General features: G+C 38.2%; 1 protein-coding gene across 3 annotated transcripts in view; it reads left to right on the forward strand.

Moving 5' to 3' along the window:
- Nucleotides 1-17,760, forward strand: part of SNX13 (sorting nexin 13) — a 143,636-nt gene that overhangs the window by 13,815 nt on the left and 112,061 nt on the right. The window contains exon 1 of one of the 3 annotated variants that reach the window (XM_010835600.1): nucleotides 14,957-15,170. The exons of 1 other annotated variant lie outside the window; for it this stretch is intronic. In XM_010835600.1, the coding sequence (XP_010833902.1) occupies nucleotides 15,135-15,170 (36 nt within the window). In that variant the 5' untranslated portion in view covers nucleotides 14,957-15,134. Of the gene's footprint in view, nucleotides 1-14,956; nucleotides 15,171-17,760 lie in introns of those variants that run through there. One more of the 3 variants, XM_010835602.1, reaches the window with a different exon arrangement.

Here is a 17,760-nt window from a genome sequence, read left to right on the forward strand (position 1 = left end):
GACTTTGGAGCCCAAGAAAATAAAATTTGTTCCTGTTTCCACTGTTTCCCCATCTATTTGCCATGAAGTGATGGGACCAGATGCCATGATCTTAGTTTTATGAATGTTGAGTTTTAAGCCAACTTTTTCACTCTCCTCTTTCACTTTCATCAAGAGACTCTAATTCCTCTTTGCTTTTTGCCATAAGAGTGGTGTCATCTGTGTATCCAAGGTTATTGACATTTCTCCCAGCAATCTTGATTCCAGCCTGTGATTCATCTAGCCTGGCATTTCACATGATGTACTCTACATGAGTTAAATGCCTTAATGTACTCCTTTCCCAGTTTTGAACCAGTCTGTTGTTCGTGTCCAGTTCTAACTGTTGCTTCTTGACCCGCATCCAGACTTCTTAGGAGGCAGATTAGGTGATCTGCGATTCCCATCTCTTGAAGAATTTTCCATAGCTTGTTGTGATCCCCACAGTCAAAGGCTTTAGCATAGTCAGTAAAGCAGAAGTAGATGTTTTTCTGGAACTCTCTTGCTTTTTTGATGATCCAGCGGATGTTGGCCATTTGATCTCTGGTTCTTCTGCCTTTTCTAAATCCATCTTGAATATCTGAAAGTTCTTGTTTCATATACTATTGAAGCCTAGCTTGGAGAATTTTGAACATGACTTTGCTAGTGTAGGAGATGAGTGCAGTTGTGCGGTAGTTGGAACATTCTTTGGCATTGCCTTTCTTTGGGATTGGAATGAAAACTGACCTTTTCCAGTCCTGTGGCCACTGCTGAGTTTTCCAAATTTGCTGGCATATTGAGGGAAGCACTTTCACAACACCATCTTTTAGAATTTTAAATAGCTCAGCTGGAATTCCATCACCTCCACTATCTTTGTTTATAGTAATGCTTCCTAAGCTCCACTTGACTTAGCACTCCAGGATGTCTGGCTCTAGGTGAGTGATCACACTATTGTGGTTATCTAGGTCATTAAGTATCCATTTTTAAGATTTGTTCCCGTAGCAGATTCATTTTAAAGGTTATGTATTGAGCTATTCCCTTATTGTTACCATAGTGTGACTGACTGTTTTGCCCTGCTTTCTTAAGCAAGGTGTTAGTTTCATGTTTTTCAGGTGGTGAAATACAAGTTTTTTGATCATGATCATTGCTTGATAGAAATGAACACCCATAGTAGTGTTGTCACTTAAATATTTTAAATGAGTGTTGATTGACTGTAAATAAAATGAGTTAAGGATATAATGTGTCTTTTGTAGGAAAAGTGATATGTGTAGTTTAAAAATAATAAAGTATTATTTGCAAAATATATATATATATTAGAAAAGTTCATGCAGCTTGAAAAGTAAACCAGTTTAGAAGAATGTTTAGTAAAAAGTGAAAGTATTGTTTGCTTTCTCTGTTTTAAAAACAGTCTGGGTACTTACTTACACATGAGAGAATATTTTCATTAAATTAAAAATTTACTCTTAAAGGTGGCAGTGTAAATTATCTTTTCCTGCTTTTACAAGCGCCTGAAGTGTTTGTCTACTTTTTCCAGTAGAGTTTATTTATTGTTGCACTTTTTACTCCCGTATTCTCTTCCCTTTCCCTATAGAGAGTAGTTGCTCACTGAATTGATTTGACACAGAAACCAAGGGCAAGTTACATCTAAGTGTTAAGATGCCAGTTAATGATAAAGGAAGGTAGTCTGGTGAAGATTATCACTAGGGAAAAAATAGTAATGTGTTATAACACTGATTTAGATGACTAGTGAGAAGGTCTGTGTATTCTGGGTATACTTATTCAGGGTATACTGGATGTGCCAGATGTTATTCTTGGCACCAAGAATACATCAGTGAACAAAACATACACAATTTATGTCCTCATGAGACTTAGAGCATATGGTATATACAGGAAAACAAGCAGACAGTTCCCACTTAATATGACAAATGAAGATAGTGGCAAGAGAGTGGTTGAATGGTGAACCGTGGAGTCTGATCTGGATAGGGACGTGAATGCAGAAGTAGGCTAAGTAAGGAGAGAGTAGAAGAGTCAGGCGCCTGCAATTCTGAGTAATAACGAAACATAGATCTAAGAGGTTTAAATAGTGTAGAACTGGAAGATTGAACAGAGGGTAAGATAGTCATATTCCCATCCAGAGAAGACAGAAAGATGAGGTTTGATGTGTGGTCTTACAGTGGCAGACGTGGATGTGCAGGGAAAGTTGGTGGAAGTGGAATGCTTAGGATGTTAACAGTAGACTTGGGAGTCCTGGTGGGCTGGTGGTTAGAATTTAACACTCTTACTGCTGTGGCCTGGGTTCAATCCCTGGTTGGGGAACTGATACCCCACAAGCTGTGCAGCGTGTTCAAAAAAACAAAGCAAAACAGAGTGTTGAATGGATGTATGTTGAAATAATTCAAGGTTATACAGTACCTAGGATAGAGGAGCTTGTCATGTGCTATGTGTCAAGAGTTTTGAATGATTAGGAATGCCTTGGGGGTCAGTGGTTTGTACCTGTGACTGCATATTGCAAAATCACCTGGGGAGCTTTGCAAACTACCAGTGTTACTTATCCTAGCTTTGCTGCACGTTAGATAATCCAATGGCCAGTTCCCAGCCTCAGCTGTTCTCATTTAATTTGAATGGGGGTGTAATCTGGGCAGTGGGACTTTAAAAAGCCCCTAGGTAATTCTGATGTGCAGCAACTGCACAGTGACAGGGTTTTGTTTTTTTTTTTCCCTTTTTTACAGGAGACTGGCTGAGAGTTATGGTTAGGACTATGACCCTTCATTGTGAAGTTGGGGTACTTGATAAATGAAAGAATAAGCAGCCTTTGAGAGTGCTGCAGGGGAAGCAGCTTTTACGTAAAGCAAACAGTGAAATTGTTGATGATATAGATGCATTTATTTTTGTCATAGAGCAGAATAAACCCAGAGGGAGGTTTTGGGAGGAAGGGAAGCAACAGGAAGTTGGATAAAGGAGGAAGTAACAAGAACAGTACAGTGGTTAGAGTACAGGAGAGGACTGATAACTACATTTGTCTTTTGATAGTGACATGGCAACAATAACAGGGCATCATGGGTTCAGAATTGGTCTGGAAAATATATTTAGTGGTTCCATGGTCGATGAGAGTTGGGAATTGGGTGAATGGCTCTCAGGAGTCAGTTTAAGACCTAGATGGGGCTGAACTTCATAGGAAGTCCTAGCTCTGTATTCTTCTCTCTGTTAAGGGACGTGGATTGATTGTGTAAGATCCGTGGAGAAGTCCAGCATTTCACACTGCTGTTCCACAAGCTCCTAGGGGAATGTTGAGAGGACTGGTCTCACAGTAGCACAATAGCAGGACGCCGCTCTGGAGTGTCAGGGTCTGGTTAGTTCTGCCCAGCATAGCTCTTCTCACTCCAGTGTGCTTACTTGTGTGAGTTGGACCCTCTGCTATACCTAAGAATAGCAAAGCCTTTGCTTTTTCTTTATTTTTACACTTGATGCTTTTCAGGAACAATTTTAATTGCACAACTCCAGATTTTTTTCAGTGTTGAAGAAATGGTGTAGACTTAGAAACAGTGAAAAGGGACCTTGTATATTACCTAGGGAAATTTTATTTATACATTGGAATTTTATGCATAAAGGATTGAGATGAGTTTCATAAAGAAACCATTCAGTCTGGATTAACTAAAGTATAAACTATTTATGGAACTAGAAATTTATAATTGTTTCATTGATTCAAATTTGTCAGAATAAATTACTGCACTTCATTTGTTTAATTTGATACATAACTTGACTTTTTTGCATTGTTTAACTTGAGAGATGTCAGCAGAGTGTAGCAAATTTCTTTTAAATTAAAGCTTTTTAAAGTATAATACTAGTAGACTTCAAGAGCTACCCTAGTTATACAAATGAACTATGGAATTACTTTTGAAAGACGAGTACATTTAAAAGCATCAAAAATTTTAATGTATTTTTGGTCACAATAGGGTAAGTAGTATAGTCGTCGATTTGGTGGTAGCTGGATATATAAGTAAGAAAATTGTATGCTAAGTGGAAAATATACTTTTGCATAATTACAGTATATTATATCAGCCAGTAATTAAAACCCATGTGCTGTTACCAAGCAGAACGTATGTCCATGATTAAAAGCTGTTATACTTTTAAAAATTAATTGATTTTGTATTCAGTGATCTTATTTCACGTTTGAATTATGAAAGGAAAATTAACTTTTTGATGTTGTGACACCAAGCATACAATGCCTATGATGGGTCATAGGGGTTTAGGGTACATCGAAAGGATGCTTTTAACAGCCGGTTGTGACCTGCATCTTTTTTATATGTATCTTTTATGTTCGTGGTCTTCAGATGTGCTTAGCAAGATGACTGAAGAGCAATTATTGGTAAATGATGCTTGTTTCCCTTTTCTCTTTTTTGGTTTGCATTCATTGATTTACTTATGTTTAGGTGGGTATGAATGGTACCCATTTTTCTAAAGCTCAATTGATATTTATTTAAAAATAAAAGCTGCACAACTAGTCAGTTATCTCAATCATTTGTGGGCACATCTCATAGTTTAGTTTGCCAATACAGATTGAGACAATTCATAGGAGTGTTATTAAGATATTTCTTTGGCTGTGGCAGCTGACATCATTTGGCTTAAATTTTCTAGACCAAAATTATTTCTGCTATACTATATGGTGGGAGATTCTGATAACTCAGGTCAGCATTTGTTATGTTAGAATATAGCCAAAGCTGCTTCCTGAAGAAAATTTTGGCTTGCTTACGTGGCTTTAGTCTGCCAACTTATAAGAGTTGTGAGAACACTTGTTAGGCTCTTTAGTATTTATGGTTTACCTTATTTTTAGCTGTGTATATTAATAGATTAGGGCTTCCCTGGTGGCCCAGAAGGTAAAGAATCTGCTTGCAATGCAGGAGATACGGATTCGGTCCCTGGGTTGGGAAGATCCTCTGGAGGAGGAACTAGCGTGGCAACCCACTCTAGTGTTCTTGCTCATAGAAACAATCCTATGAACCTCGTGGGCTACAGTCCATGGGGTCCCAAAGAGTAGGACATGACTGAGTGACTAAGCTCAGCACTGCACAGCGCATTAATAGATTAACTCTGAATCTGAAATACAGACTACCAACACTCAGTGACTGCAGGTTACATAACACTCAGCACCTCTTAAAGCCTGAAAGAATTGATGTTAAGGAAAAATGCCTGAGAGTTATGTAATCCAGTCTTTCTTCTAGATTTGCAAATTTCATTTGTAATTGTGGTTAGATTCTCTTAACTTCTGTCCTTGGATATAGCGTGACTACTAGAAAATTACAGTCTTAGAACACATTAGTTTTACTTCTACAGAATTGCCTTTATTGACTTGCCTTTTAATGTTTATGTCCACCTAACTTAAAGCCATTATGAGAGTCAGTTTTGTTAAACTTTCTAATGAGTTTCATGTAAAACTGTCTGAGAACATTAACCAGTACTTCATGCTTTTTTTTTTTCCAGATAAATTCCTATTTAATACAATTCTTTAAAAACTCAGAGCTGCAGATATAGAGCAACAGTTAATGAGAGGAGGCTTGGATATCATCTGTTCCCAACCTGTTTACAGATGAAGAAATTGAGGCTCAGAGAGGTCAGCTATAAGTGGCTGGCCTAGAACCCGGTTCTAGAAATTGTGTCTTCTAACAGCTGACCCAGTTTTTTTTTTTTTTTTTTTTTTTCTTATTTTAAAGTTTTCAAAAAATTGAGCTGGAAGTGAAATTGACATAAGATAGTTACCATTTTAAAGTGAACAATTCACTGGCATTTAGTATAATCACAGAGATGTGCGGTCACCTCTATCTAGTTCTAAAACATTTTCATCACCCCGAAAGGAAGATTGCATCCACTACAGCTGCTTCCCATTTTCTTCTCCCAGCAGTTGGCAGCCATCATTCTACATTCTGTCTTACGGATTTTTCTAGGCTGGGTATTTCATATAAATGGAATCACATAGTATCTACCATTAGAGGCTGGCTTCTTTCACTTAGCGTAATGTCCTGTCCCCATTGTAGCATATATCACTACTGCCTCATTCCTTCTTCTGGTTGAATAATAAATACTTTTTTGTAAGGAGAGACCACAATTTGCTTATCCATTTATTCATTAGTGGACATTTAGGCTATTTCCATCTTTTGGCTGTGAGCATGTATGTATATGTATTTGAGTTTTCAGTCCTAGATATATTCCTAGGAGTATAATTTCTCAGTCATATGGTAGTTGTATGTTTAAAGTTTTGAGTAACTGTACAATGGCTACACGATTCTATACAATGGCTACACGATTTTATTAATACATACTTATTAATACATACATATTAATACTTATTTATACATATCCCCAGTTTCCTTTCTACTTCTCTTTGTAAAATTGTGGTGACTGGAAAAGGAAAATGAACCAAAGATCAATTTGTTTTTTTTTAAGGTGTCAACTTTTGTTTGGTATATCTTATAAAATAGATTCTTCAAAAAGGTCTATGGTTTTTCTAGAGGTTCATTGACTATGATCTTGCTTTGTTCCTTTCATTCAAACTGAAGTGAAGTTGTTCCTTGCTTTCTTTTCTCTCACTGTATTTATGTTGTTAGAATCCGTAAGAATGGTTTTAGGGGTCTGTGCGTGCACGCTAAGTTGTGTCTGACTCTTGTGACCCCATGGGCTATAGGCCCCCAGGCTCCTCTGTCCATGGGATTCTCCAGACAAGACTAATGGAGTGGGTTGCATGTCCTTCTCCAGGGGATCTTCCAGACCCAGGGATGAAACCCTCGTCTCTTACATCTGCATTGGCAGGTGGATTCTTTTACCACTGGCACCACCTGGGAAGCCTTTTAGAGGTCTAAGTAAATGTAAATCTGTTTACTGTACAAAATGAAAAGGATGAAAAAGTAAAAATAGAGAAAAAACAATAGCAAAAATAGTCTTGGGTACCTTCAGGGTTATTTATAGGCTTTAATTGACTTCAGTGTGGGTCAGATTTCTTTGTGTTCTGCTTTTGCAAAGAGCTTGGCAGTTGTTTTTTGTCTCTTTATCCATCCTGTCACTATAACTTACTTATGAAAACAATGCTTTGTATTATGCTTGATAAATGGGTAATACAGAAATTTCAAAGTAAATGGTTTAAGATAGGGTAGTCATTAGATACCTTAAGTTTTTGATTAAGGTTGATTTTAATTTAGTTTGGAATAAATAATGACCTTCTGACATTATTAAAGTCTGCCTATTTCTTACAGTATTTCATTTTTAATTTGATTTTTGTCATAGAATGACCCTAAGTTATATTTACCAGAAAAAAAAAAAAGGTAAGATGGTAATGTCAACTTGGAAAGATCTAATTGAGTTTTTCTGTTAATAGAGAATATATTAATAGAATATAAACTTAAATCTGTAGTACTGAGGAAAGAATCTGAAGGTCATTGTTTTTATGTCTTTATTTTTAAAGATAGAGACCTACTAAAAAGGTGTTTAGCTTTATGAAAAGTATGAGCCATGTTAGACTTTTTTTTTTTAAGTATATAAGGCACAAAGATTCTGGAATTATCTTCAGTGATAAGAATTTTATAAGGGACTGGAGAAATTTGTGAAAAAAGAGCCTTATTAGATAGCCAGACTTCACAGTATACCAGAAATGGTTGCTTTTACTGATTTCAAATAGATTGAGATCTGGACTGGAGTTAAACACATGTCTGACCACCAGAACATTATATATATATATATATATATACATACACACACACACATATATATACACACACACACGCACACACATATACACACATACACACACACACACACACACACGCACACATATATATATAAAACAGATCTAGCTACATGGTTGCCCTGTGACACTCCCTGGCATTAGGCTTTTATCATCACCTGTGCTGGCGCTGTGCCATCATGATTAACTCTGTCTCTCACTGCTACTTTTATTCTCATCACCCTCAGCTGACAGTCGCAAGGGATTTTATTGGCTAGATGACAGTCACCGCTTACTCTTGATTACCTATATTATTTGATAGAGCTATTCTGTTTGGCTGTCTCATAGACCATTAAACCAGCTATAGAAATCTACCCTTGTAACTATGGCCCAGTGTGATGGGGGTCATTCTTATAATTCAGAGCATGGTGATCTATACTTCAGGAATCCCTCGGAAGATGGCTTAAACCGTAGTCGGTAGGCATTTTTAAGAAGCCCAAGAAGGGAGGCAGTGTATCAGATGAGTGCTTTGTCCTCAGCAGCAGTTTCATTTTTTTCACATAGAAACTATATTTGCTTCAGGTACTGCTTTTTGGATTTCTGGTAGTCTTAATGATGATCTCAATAGGAAAATAATTTATTATGTATAACCCAGTTAAGGGTTTTAGAATAGAACCTTTTTATTCTCCTAAGTTTACCTTCTCCTTGCATTTATAGTAATTCACAAGAGACTTCCAAGGAGTTGCCTTGAGCATATCTGTGAATTTGTTACGTATACACTTACACACACCCCTCACTATCATCTCAAGTTAATTTTTAAGCCATTTAAGTATCAGAAGTATGTAATTCAGTTCCTTTTAGATGTGAGTAAACAAACGTTGACAGACATTTTGATTGCCCGGGGTCACATGATCTGTGAGCAGAGCTCAGATTAGAAAGCAGAGCTACTTGTGTATTACAGTGTGTGGTATCTATTTAGACTTGAAACAAAAATGACTTCCATATTGTTGGCACTTACCTAATCTTGGGTAGGGATTTTTCCAGTTATGACTTGATTGTCCTTGTAAGGAGTAGACATACACCCTAGTAATGTCACATAAAATGGAGAATCCAGGGTAGTGCAGTGGAATGCAGCTGGTCCTGTGGGAACTAAAGTGCTGACCTAAAATCTTACTTCTCTCTCTTTCAGGGAATCACAGAGTCTCTTGTCTTGTCTTTTTAGAGTGTTATCTGCCTCATTTCTGTTTTTCTCAGTTGGGTTCCTTGCTTACTGAGTGGCCTGTATGTCACCTTAAAATGGCTACTCCAGTTCCAGAATATACATACCCTTTTTCAGGTTCAGTGCCCATCATCGACAGGCAGCAGTTTTTAGCTTTTCAGATTACCGAGAAAGAGTCTAGCTCAGTTCGCTGATGGAGCGCGGTCTCACCAGGTATATACACTGTCTGCCTTGGTACACAGCCATGCTGCTCCTCAGCGGTCTTTGCATCAGGGGTACGTTCCTGGTACAGTCAAGGTTGGAGATGAGGCAGAGAAGGTGGGTAGGATACCGTGAGTCTCAGGGCTGTGGGTGAGAAGGTGGATCGGCACATGCCTTTTACATATATAAGAATTACTGATTGTAGTTTTTGTTTGTTTAGTAAACTACTAAAGAGATCTTATTTTGAATGGCAAAGACTGAATAGACTTTATCATGGGATATCTCTAGATCCCATACATTTCTGGTATTTTTAAGTTTATTAAATGTAAATAAATCTCAAAAGTAGTAGCTCTCAAGGGTGGAGATACATGCTTCTAGGGAATGTTTCTTTTAAGGATTCCCCCCTTTGGTCAGATTATTTATCTTAATGCTTGTTTTTAATATTTTATGGTCCATTTTTTTTGTGAATGAGTGTTTAGTCTAATAGAGAGATTCCTCCTGAATTCATGCATGCATTCATACGTGTCATAGAATCTTTGTGTTGTGTTCCAGGAATTTTGCTAGCTATGGGCACATTAAATTGAATATTGTATTTTCTCTGCTCTTAAAGAATGCTGTGCTTTGGAAGCTGAACTGTCTCTAATGAAAGACTCTCTTTGTACCTTTGATTCCTTCACCTACTTCTCTGTGCGTCATACCTTATCTCACTTCTACTTTTTTCTGGATCCTTCCCTAGAGCCTGTTTGCGTGTGTGTGCTCAGTCGTGTCCAATTCTTTTGTGACCCCACAGACTGTACCTGCCCGGTTCCTCTGTCCATGGAATTTACTAGGCAAGAATACTGGAGTGGGTTGCCATTTCTTCCCATCCTAAAACCTAATATATGTACAAATCTGTTCCCACGCACCTCTGAACTACTGCAGTCTATTTTTGTGTTTACTACTCTTTAGATGTCACTCTCAGTTACCTTGTAGTTGTCAAATCCTCTGGACATTGACTGGCCTTTACCTACTGAGCTCTTCTCCTTTAGACCTGTTGATCATGCTTTCTAAGATTGTAGGGCTCCATCCATTACTGGTTCTTCTTATACCTTTCTGAGCTTACCTTCTCAAGTCATCTTCGTGAGCTTCATTTTTCCTTTTCTGCTTCTTAAAATGTTGATTTTACCACTATTTCATCCTTGACTTTCTGCTCTCTTCATAATATGCTTCATTGTAATTTTTTTTTAGATGACTGTGTGGTGATCAGTTCTGATTCTATCAGTCCTGAATATTCCCTTGAAAATAACTTGCAGTACTATATCCATTTGCTTGCTGGCTGTCTTCACTTGAGCTCTGCATATATCTTTACTCTGAATATGTCCCATACTGAACTTCACTTCTTCATCCACAAAACAAAACAGCAAACATTCCATCCCCCAGCCCTCTTTCTTGTATCTTGTTTAGGGTGACTAGTTGTTCAGCCAGCTTAAGACACTGTGATGACGGCTCTTTTTCACGCTCCATGCAGTCTACTGATTTGTTGACCAGATCTTCTAGATATTTCTCCAGAATGCAGATTTCTGTTCATCACACCTGCTTCTGCTCTATTTCTGGCTTTTAGGTAATATGACTATAATTGCTCTTTATAGATTTTCCTGCCTATTTCAAATCTTGCACATAATTGATAGAATGGTTTAAACTTGAACAGTACATATGCCTCTGACAATCTATCCTTTAAAAACAACTTCCAGTGGCTTCCCTGTGGGATACTCTTCTTTGCTTCAGTGCCTGCTCCTCTTGTCTTCTCATTATCAGTTGCCCTCTTCTTCACTTGGCTGTGTCCGTTAGCCTCTGAGATTAATCTTACATATCACCTTTGTCAGGATGTGTCCTCTGATTTGTTCACCCCTCCTCCTTTTTAGGCTGGGTTGGAGTACCTGCTCCTTCTTACTAGCGCCCTGCAATAGCTGATGCATGTTTGTCATTTTCTTACTGTATTATTTCATATGTAATTCTCCTCCTCCACAAGATTGTGAGCTTTTTGAGACCCTGAACAATCCTTTACTTGCAGAACCTGCCTATAGGGAGCACATGCTGGACTTTAATAAATGTTTGATCAATGAGTGAAAGATGTTTCTGGTCTAGAAAAGGTAGATATACATAAATAATTGCTATAGAACTTTAAATAGTGCAGTGGAGACGGAATGCAAGGACTGAACCTTCTAACTGGGCAGGGAGAGGTGCTTGTAACGGAAGACTTGCTTTGTAGAAGATAGAAGTTTGAGCTGGTTCTTGAAGGGAACTTGATAGAGGTTTTGCTAGAAAGAGAGAATCCATCCCATAGAAAAAAGGCAAGAGAACAGGTCCCACTCATGAAAAAGCCAGGTGTTTCTAATTCACAGGTCATTTGGCCTTTGAAAAAAAAGGAGGATAGAATAGAGGAGAGGCAGGATGGAAGATGGAATAGAGGAGAAGCGGCTATTGTATTCTTGCAGGCCTGAGCAGAGGTCTTACCTCAGGCTTTGGTGGTGAGGAGAGGGAGGGCTACGAGAGATGCTTAAGCTGTAAAATATAACTAATTAGTTGAGTGTGAGAGTTCTAAGAGGGCAGTTCAGGATAACTCTTAAGATTTCTTTTTTCAGTGATTGATTAGGTACTGGTATCTCCTTTTAATTTAAATAAGGGAATATAGGAAATTTGGGGTATGGTATAAATTTAATTTTAGACATGATGAATTAGAAGTACCCATGAGAAATTCAGGCAAAAACGTTCAGCATACTGTTGAATATAAGTGTTAGAAACTCAGGAGGTGTATCTGGATTGGAGACACAGCTTTGGAAGTCATGGTACATATGAGGTAGTTAAAAGTAAACAAGATTACTTAAGGATTGCACATATAGCACGACTATAGGAGAGTGAAAACAGAATCCTGGGACTTGCTGGTGTTCTTCTGCTTAAAGATAATCTGAAATACTTGGAAAGGAGTATCAATATCCCTTTATTCTTTCCAACTTTATCAGATTTCAGAAACTTCCTCTTTGCAGCCCGTTTGTTCCTTTCATTCTTTGTTGTTGTTCAGTTGTTCAGTCATTTCCAACTCTTTGTGACCCCATGGACTGCAGCACGCAAGGCTTCCCTGTCCTTCACCGTCTCCTAGGCTTTGCTCAAATGCACATCCTTTGAGTCGGTGAGGCCATCCAACCATCTTGTCCTCTCTCACCCTGGTCTCCTCCTGCCTTCAATCTTTCCCAGCATCAGGGTCTTCTCCAATGAGTCAGTTCTTTGCATCAGGTGGCCAAAGTATTAGAGGTTCAACATCAGTCCTTCCAATGAATATTCAGGGTTGATTTCCTTTAGGATTGATTGGTTTGATCTCCTTGCTGCCCAAGGGACCCTCAAGAGTCTTCTCCAACATCACAGTTCTAAGGCATCAGTTTGTTGACGCTCAGCCTTTTTTATTGTTAAACTCTCACATCCTGCTAGAAAAGACTGCTGGACTACATGGCTGCTGGAAAAGCCATAACTTTGACTACACAGACCTTTATTGGCAGAGTGATGTCTCTGCTTTTTACTCCGATGTCTAGGTTTGTCATTGCTTTTCTTCCAAGGAGCAAGCGTCTTTTAATTTTATGGCTGCAGTCAATCTGCAGCGATTTTGGAGCCCAAGAAAATAAAGTCTGTCATTGTTTTCATTGTTTGCCCATCTATTTGCCATGGAGTAATGGACTGGATCCCATGAACTCATTTTTTTGAATGTTGAGTTTTAAGCTACCTTTCTCACTCTCCTCTTTCACCGTCATCAAGAGGCTCTTTAGTTTCTCTTCCCTTTCTGCCATTAAGGGTGGTGTCATCTGCATATCTGAGGTTATTGATATTTCTCTGGCAGTCTTGATTCCAGCTTGTGCTTTATCCAGCCTGGTATTTCACATGATGTACTCTACATATAAGTTAAATAAGCAGGGTGACAATATACAGCCTTGATGTACTTTCCCAATTTGGAACCAGTCTGTTTTTCCATGTCCGGTTCTAACCGTTGCTTCTTGACCTGCATACAGGTTTCTCAGGAGGCAGGTAAGGTGGTCTGATATTCCCATCTCTTGAAGAATTTTCCAGTTTGTTGTAATTCACAGTCAAAGACTTTAGCACAGTCAGTGAAGCAGAAGTAGATGCTTTCTTGGAATTCTCTTGCTTTTCCTGTGATCTGATGGATGCTGGTAATTTGATCTCTGGTTCCTCTACCATTTCTAAATCCAGCTTGAATATCTGGAAGTTCTTGGTTCATGTGTTGTTGAAGCCTAACTTGAAGGATTTTGAGTATTATCTTGCTAGCATGTGAAATGAGCATAATTGTGTGGTAGTTTGAACATTCTTTGGCATTGCCTTTCTTTGGGATTAGGATGAAAACTGACCTTTTCCAGTCCTGTGGCCACTGCTGAGTTTTCCAAATTTGCTGGCATAGTGAGTGCAGCCCTTTAACAGCAGCATCTTTTAGGATTTGAAATAGCTGAGCTGGAGTTCTGTTGCCTCTGCTAGCTTTGTTCATAGTAATGCTTCTTGAGGCCCACTTGTCTTCACACTCTAGCAAGTCTGGCTGTAGGTGAGTGATCACACCCTCATGGTTATTCAGGTCATGATGGTCTTTTTTGTACAGTTCTTCTGTGTGTTCTTGCCACCTCTTAACATCTGCTTTTGTTAGGTCCATACCGTCTCTGTCCTTTATTTAGCCCATCTTTGCATGAAGTGTTCCCTTGGTATCTCCAGTTTTCCTGAAGAGATCTCTCTTTCTCATTCAATTGTTTTCCTCTGTTTCTTTGCTTTGTTCGCTTAAAGAGGCTTTCTTATCTCTCTTTGCTGTTTTTTCAAACTCTTGATTTAGATGGGTGTATCTTTCCTTTTCTCTTTTGCCTTTTCACTTCTCTTTTTTTCTCAGCTATTTTTAAGGCCTCCTCAGACAGCCATTTTGCCTTTTTGCATTTCTTTTCCTTGGAGATGGTTTTGATCACCACATCCTGTACAGTATTACGAACCTCTTTCCATACATAGTTCTTCAGGCACTCTATCAGATCTAATCCCTTGAATATATTTGTCACTTCCACTGTATAATCATAAGAGATATGATTTCATTTCAATTCATTCTTTATGCAGCTGGTTTCTTCTTGAGGCTGTTAGTTTATTCCTCTTTGAAGTGTATGTTGTCAAACTAAACTAGGGAAAAGGAAATGCTTAAATCATTTATGTGAATTCACATCCCTTCATGAAACGGGCACAGGTATTCTAAGTTTATGTCTACTAAGAAACAGACCGCCATTTTTTAAACATATTACACTCTTGGTTTATCTTTTGTTTTTCCTTTTTTGATAGTGATATAGATACAGATAAATATTTTGCTTCTTTCTTTAAAATAACTATAAAGTGATAAATCACATCTTGGACTCACATCAGGTACACCTTGTAGCACGTGTTGGGACTGTGGCAATCCCAGCTTTGTGGCTCATTTTCATGGAGATTGTTGCGACTCAGCTTTATTCCATTATTGCCTTGCAGAGGTGATTCCCGATTTTTCTCTTTTTCGAGAAAAGTTGTTTTATTCTTAGGTGATTTTAAAAAATTTTATTCAGAATTTAACAAAATAATGTGCTGGCGATTTTTGATCCCTTTCTTGAACTCTAAATTCTTTGTGTCACAGGTATACATGTGTTCCCCATCCTGAACCCTCCTCCCTCCTCCCTCCCCATACCATGCCTCTGGGTCATCCCAGTGCACCAGCCCCAAGCATCCAGCCTGTGGCGGATTCATTTCGATATTTAGCAAAACCAGTACAATATTGTAAAGTTTAAAAATAAAATAAAATTAAAAAAAAAAAATTCTTTGTGTCAAAGACCAACCCGCATGACCTACTGAAATGTCTGAGATACATTTGTTTCTGTTACATACTAGGGTAGGAGAGGAACCTTGACTTGAAAGCCTCAGCTGCCTAGTGGAAAAGGAAACAGGCTCAATCCCTTGATTTTGAAGATTGAGTAATAATGAGCCATGAAGTCAGATGGGCTGAGACCTATCCCATTTTCAGTAAGTAAGCTGGTAGTAAATCCTCCCCACTTCAGTTCCTTACTTGCTGAGGTTTTGATCCTGGGTACCATGGTCAGTGACTTAAAACTAGAGTGTTTAGTTAGGGAGGATATTTTTCTATTATTTTATCATGCATATTTAAGTACAAAATTAAATACACACACATACAAATGCAACTTTGGTATTTTGCCACCAGAATGTAACCCACATGAATAATAATGTTTCTGTCACTTGGTGGCTTTCAAGTTCTGAGTATAATTTGTTAGGGCTTGCTGTATTATCTTTATTTATTTTGGTTGAGTCAAAGTAAAGGCTTTTTATAGAAAAATCTCCTCCTTATTCCATAGGAAAATCAGGGTATATGTTGGAACTGGCCTTTGGCTTTTCTATTTGTGCTCCGTGGGAGGGAAAAGGAATGATTCCTGTAAGTGGAACTTTCATAGTTTTGAGTGTACATGTTTCCTTTTAGCAACAACTTTTCTTTGTGAATAAATTCCATTTGTATAAAAGTTAGATCTCATAATTAAAAATTATATTTAAAAAGCTGTCCCACAAGATGTTAGGATTTGATTGCTGATTTTGATCTAGCTGGCTTTTGACCACACCAGATTATATTATGAGAGGAATTTACACACTAGGTATCCGGAATAAAGACAGTGATGTTCTTTGGGAGGAGTGGCATTTTCGGTGGAGCTGGTTGAAGTATGTGTTAATGTGTTATGTCAACTAAAATTCTGATCACCTAACAATTTTCCTTAAATATATGACACGTTTTTTGTGTATATTCTCTCAGGTTTTCCTGTATCAGAGATGTTGATGTCTTATTCCCTATACTAAGATGAGAGATTATGAAATCTGTGAAATCAATCTGAATTGATTTTAATATAATGTAAAAATAAGTTTCTTTATACTTTATTTAAAGTAGAATGAATTTTGAGCAGTTTTACAGTTGAGTTTTGTACTTTTGGGCATTGATAAGGCTATTGCCAAATTCAGACTTAAATGGAAGAAAGAAGGGAAAACCACTAGATCATTCAGGTATGAACTAAATCAAATCTCTTATGATTAGACAGTGGAAGTGAGAAATAGATTTAAGGGACTAGATTTGATAGATAGAGTGCCCGATGAACTATGGATGGAGATTTGTGACATTGTACAGGAGACAGGGATCAAGACCATCCCCATGGAAAAGAAACGCAAAAAAGCAAAATGGCTGTCTGGGGAGGCCTTACAAATAGCTGTGAAAAGAAGAGAAGCGAAAAGCAAAGGAGAAAAGGAAAGATAATAAGCATCTGAATGCAGAGTTCCAAAGAATAGCAAGAAGAGATAAGAAAGCCTTCTTCAGCGATCAGTGCAAAGAAATAGAGGAAAACAACAGAATGGGAAAGACTAGAGATCTCTTCAAGATTTTAGAGATACCAAGGGAACATTTCATACAAAGATGGGCTCGATAAAGGACAGAAATGGTATGGACCTAACAGAAGCAGAAGATATCAAGAAGAGGTGGCAAGAATACACAGAAGAACTGTACAAAAGATCTTCACGACCAAGATAATCACGATGATATGATCACTGACCTAGAGCCAGACATCCTGGAATGTGATGTCAAGTGGGCCTTAGAAAGCATCACTACGAACAAAGTTAGTGGAGGTGATGGAATTCCAGTTGAGCTATTCCAAATCCTGAAAGATGATGCTGTGGAAGTGCTGCACTCAATATGCCAGCAAATTTGGAAAACTCGAAAGTGGCCACAGGACTGGAAAAGTTCAGTTTTCATTCCAATCCCAAAGAAAGGGGATGCCAAAGAATGCTCAGACCACCACACAATTGGACTCATCTCACACGCTAGCAAAGTAATGCTCAAAATTGTCCAAGCCAGGCTTCAGTAATACATGAACCGTGAACTTCCAGATGTTCAAGCTGGTTTTAAAAAAGACAGAGGAACCAGAGATCAAATTGCCAACATCCGCTGGATCATGGAAAAAGCAAGAGAGTTCCAGAAAAACATCTGTTTCTGCTTTATTGACTATGCCAAAGCCTTTGACTGTGTGGATCACAATCAACTGTGGAAAATTCTGAAAGAGATGGGAATACCAGACCACCTGACCTGCCTCTTGAGAAACCTATATGCAGGTCAGGAAGCAACAGTTAGAACTGGACATGGAACAACAGACTGGTTCCAAATCGGAAAAGGAATACGTCAAGGCTGTATATTGTCACCCTGCTGATTTAACTTCTATGCAGAGTACATCATGAGAAATGCTGGGCTGGAAGAAGCACAAGCTGGAATCAAGATTGCTGGAAGAAATATCAGTAACCTCAGATATGCAGATGACACCACCCTTATGGCAGAAAGAGAAGAGGAACTAAAAAGCCTCTTGATGAAAGTGAAAGAGGAGAGAGAAAAAGTTGGCTTAAAGCTCAACATTCAGAAAACGAAGATCATGACATCTGGTCCCATCACTTCATGGGAAATAGATGGGGACACAGTGGAAACAGTGTCAGACTTTATTTTTTGGGGCTCCAAAATCATTGCAGATGGTGACTGCAGCCATAAAATTAAAAGACACTCCTTGGAAGAAAAGTTATG

This window comes from Bison bison, unplaced genomic scaffold (assembly GCF_000754665.1).
Source record: "Bison bison bison isolate TAMUID 2011002044 unplaced genomic scaffold, Bison_UMD1.0 scf7180017864044, whole genome shotgun sequence".
In the NCBI taxonomy this organism is placed as follows: domain Eukaryota; kingdom Metazoa; phylum Chordata; class Mammalia; order Artiodactyla; family Bovidae; genus Bison; species Bison bison.